The sequence below is a fragment of the Otolemur garnettii genome, unplaced genomic scaffold, assembly GCF_000181295.1.
Source record: "Otolemur garnettii isolate 467f Iridium unplaced genomic scaffold, OtoGar3 scaffold00277, whole genome shotgun sequence".
Lineage (NCBI taxonomy): Eukaryota > Metazoa > Chordata > Mammalia > Primates > Galagidae > Otolemur > Otolemur garnettii.
Genome location: NW_003852672.1, coordinates 157,026 through 160,001, shown reverse-complemented (window position 1 = coordinate 160,001; position 2,976 = coordinate 157,026). Strand labels below are relative to the sequence as shown.

At 44.4% G+C, this 2,976-nt stretch overlaps 1 protein-coding gene across 1 annotated transcript in view; it reads right to left on the bottom strand.

The window, feature by feature from the left end:
- Positions 1-2,726, bottom strand: part of VPS33B (VPS33B, late endosome and lysosome associated) — a 22,358-nt gene extending 19,632 nt beyond the window's left edge. Inside the window, exons 1-3 of the mRNA XM_012813576.2 lie at positions 2,710-2,726; positions 1,433-1,482; positions 1,176-1,243 (exon numbers count right to left, since the gene is read on the bottom strand). Coding sequence (XP_012669030.1) covers positions 1,176-1,243; positions 1,433-1,448 — 84 coding nt within the window. The 5' untranslated portion in view covers positions 1,449-1,482; positions 2,710-2,726. The remainder of the gene's footprint in view (positions 1-1,175; positions 1,244-1,432; positions 1,483-2,709) is intronic.
- Between the last annotated feature and the right edge of the window lie 250 nt (positions 2,727-2,976).

Here is a 2,976-nt window from a genome sequence, read left to right as displayed (position 1 = left end):
GGGTGAGTTGGAGACCAGCTTGAGCAAGACTAAGACTTCATCTCAACTAAAAATGGAAAAATTAGCCAGGTATTATGGTGGGTGCCTGTAGCCACAGCTACAAAGGAGGTTGAGGTAAGAGGATCACTTGAGCCCAAGAGTTTGAGGTTGCTATGAGCTATGATATCACCGCACCCTACCCAGGGTGACAGAGTGAGACTGTCTCATGAAAATAAATAAATAAATAAATAAATAATAAAGAAATCTATGTAGAGGCCTCCTCTCACTCTCAAGATTCCAAAATACTTTATTTAGGGCAGTGTGATGACAGACCCTCTGGAATACAGCAGCACGAAGACAGTGATAGCCATTTGGTTCAGCCACACATAATTTGCTTTGAGGGAGTACTATGGTTTGAATACGTCCCCAGTGCAGCAGTGTTGGCCTGCAGAGATGAGACTTAATGACAGGAGATTGGGTCACCAGAGAGGAGCCCTCTTTTTTTTTGTAGTTTTTGGCCAGGGCTGGGTTTGAACCTACCACCTCCGGTATATGGGGTCAGCGCCTTATTCCTTTGAGCTACAGGCACTGCCCCTTTTTTTTGAGACAGAGCCTTAAGCTGTTGCCCTGGGTAGAGTGCTGTGGCATCATAGCTCATAGCAATCTAACTCCAATCAAGTGATTCTCCTGCCTCCACCTCCCAAGTAGCTGGGACTACTGGTGCCCACCACAACGCCCAGCTATTTTTTGGTTGCAGCCATCATTGTTTGGCGGGCCCAGGCTGGATTTGAATCCACCAGCTCAGGTATATGTGGCTGATGCCTTAGCCACTTGAGCCATAGGAGCTGAGCTGAGGAGCCCTCTTGAATGGGTTAATGTCCTTATCAGGAGTACGGATTGCTATTAAGTGAGTCGGGCTGGCACCTCTCAGTCTTGCATGCTTGCTTCTGTATTACACCTTTCACCCATGGGATAACCCTTGCCAGGAGCTGGTACACTGGCTCTTGGACTTTGCAGCCTCCCCAGGACCATGAGGTAAATAAATTTCTGTTTCTAAAAAAATACCCAGTCTCAAGTATTCTGTTACAAGCAACAGAGAATGGACTGAGATGGGAAGACTGCACTGTTGTGCCCTTCCTCTGCCCACTCCTAGTCCTGTTCTACCTTATCCCACTCCTATCAGGATCCAAACTCACCTTCTGAGGGCTGAAGATCACTTTGTATTTGCGAGTTCGGCCAGCCGATTTGTCAGCATTAACAAGATCTACAGATAAAAGGAATGCAGCCCAGCAAGCCACAGACCATCCATTAGACTAGAAGCAAGGAAGCAGATATCCCTACAATGGCCATGGCCAACTTAAACAGTTCTTTTCTTATTCAACGGTCCCATGGCCAAGGCCCTTAGATCTTGGGCTAAATACACATTTCCCACGTAGTAAAATGGCACACTCACTGGCAATGTATCGCATGTTCTTGATGCGGGGTCTGACCAAGAAGCACAATCTATGGCAAAACAAAGAAAAAAAAGTAAAGAAAAATCATAAAGTTTGATAGCAGTTTATAAGAAACTAAAACAATGCCATCTCTTTCATGCCATCTCTTTCATTTTGACCTTGACAAGGCCTACAGGTCCCATCCTAGCCAAAGCTATGCCAGTTTTCTTGGCCTGCTGTATACCAACCATAGGAGACACCTCTCAACACAAAAGGCATATTATAATGAGCTGGGTGCATTTATTGACCCTATCAAGGACACAGGAGTTCCCGTTCTCAAATAATTTATGATCCAGTAGGCAAAAGAAGATATAATACTTATAATAATAAGTAATATACATGGAATATATTAACAATCAAGTACTAAAATACCACCGGAGTATGCCATTAATATACCATTATTTATTAATTAAAAATAAAACTATAGGGAAGCCTTCCCATTTGGGTCTTTTCCTTTACCAGAAGCTCTGGTGCTTTTTACTCCTTCTGTATTCCTTTCTGTCTAATAAAATACTATCTTGCTACTGATCTGTGGTCCCTGGGTTCATTCTTAGAATCCCCGAGACCAAGGACCTACTGAAGAAATTCTGGTAACATATTTTGGGGCCATTGTCCAGGACTAAGATCTGTGATGGGGTCCCACTATGTTGCCTAAGGCTGGTCTCCCGGGCTCAGCCTACCAGGATGACAATCAATTTGGCCAAACGGGAAGAAGAAAGTGGGTATGCATTCAAAAGCCTATGTATCTCCTCTGTCTTCTGGAGTTACCTGTCCACAGGATGTTTATCCTGCTGGTTTCCAGAATTTTCTATCATCCTCAAGATTCAAACAGCTCAGAACTGGGTGTGATGACTCATACCTGTAATCCTAGCACTCTGGGAGGCTGAGGTGGGTTGATTGTTTAAGCTCATGGGTTTGAGACCAGCCTGAGCAAAAAGTGAGACCCCATCTCTACTAAAAATAAACAAACTGAGGCAAGAGGATCACTTGAGCCCAAGAGTTGGCGGTTGCTGTGAGCTATGATGCCACCGCACTCTACCCAGCTTACGACTCTGTCTCAAAAATAAAAAGATTACAACAGCTCAAGTGGTTTCTCTGTATCTAGAAGCAGTTCTCTGTGGAACAATCTTGAATTTAATCTTTTGCACTAAGTCTAGAATTGGTGTTTCCAGCGGTCAGGCAACATATCTCCTTTCTCTCCCTGTGGCTATATTTCTCCACTAACCAGAATACATACCCAGACAACAAGAAGAACTACAGATCAAGCTGACTGTGGTGGCTCATGCCTGTAATCCTAGCACTCCGGGAGGCTGAGATGGGTGGATAGCTTGAATTCATGAGTTCGAGACCAGCCTGAGCAAAAGTGAGATCCTGTCTCTACTAAAAATAGAAAAACTGAGGCAGGAGGATCGCTTAAGCCCAAGAGTTAGAGGTTGCTGTGAGATATGACACCACAGCACTCTACCCAGGGCAACAGCTTGAGACTCTGTCTCAAAAAAAAAAA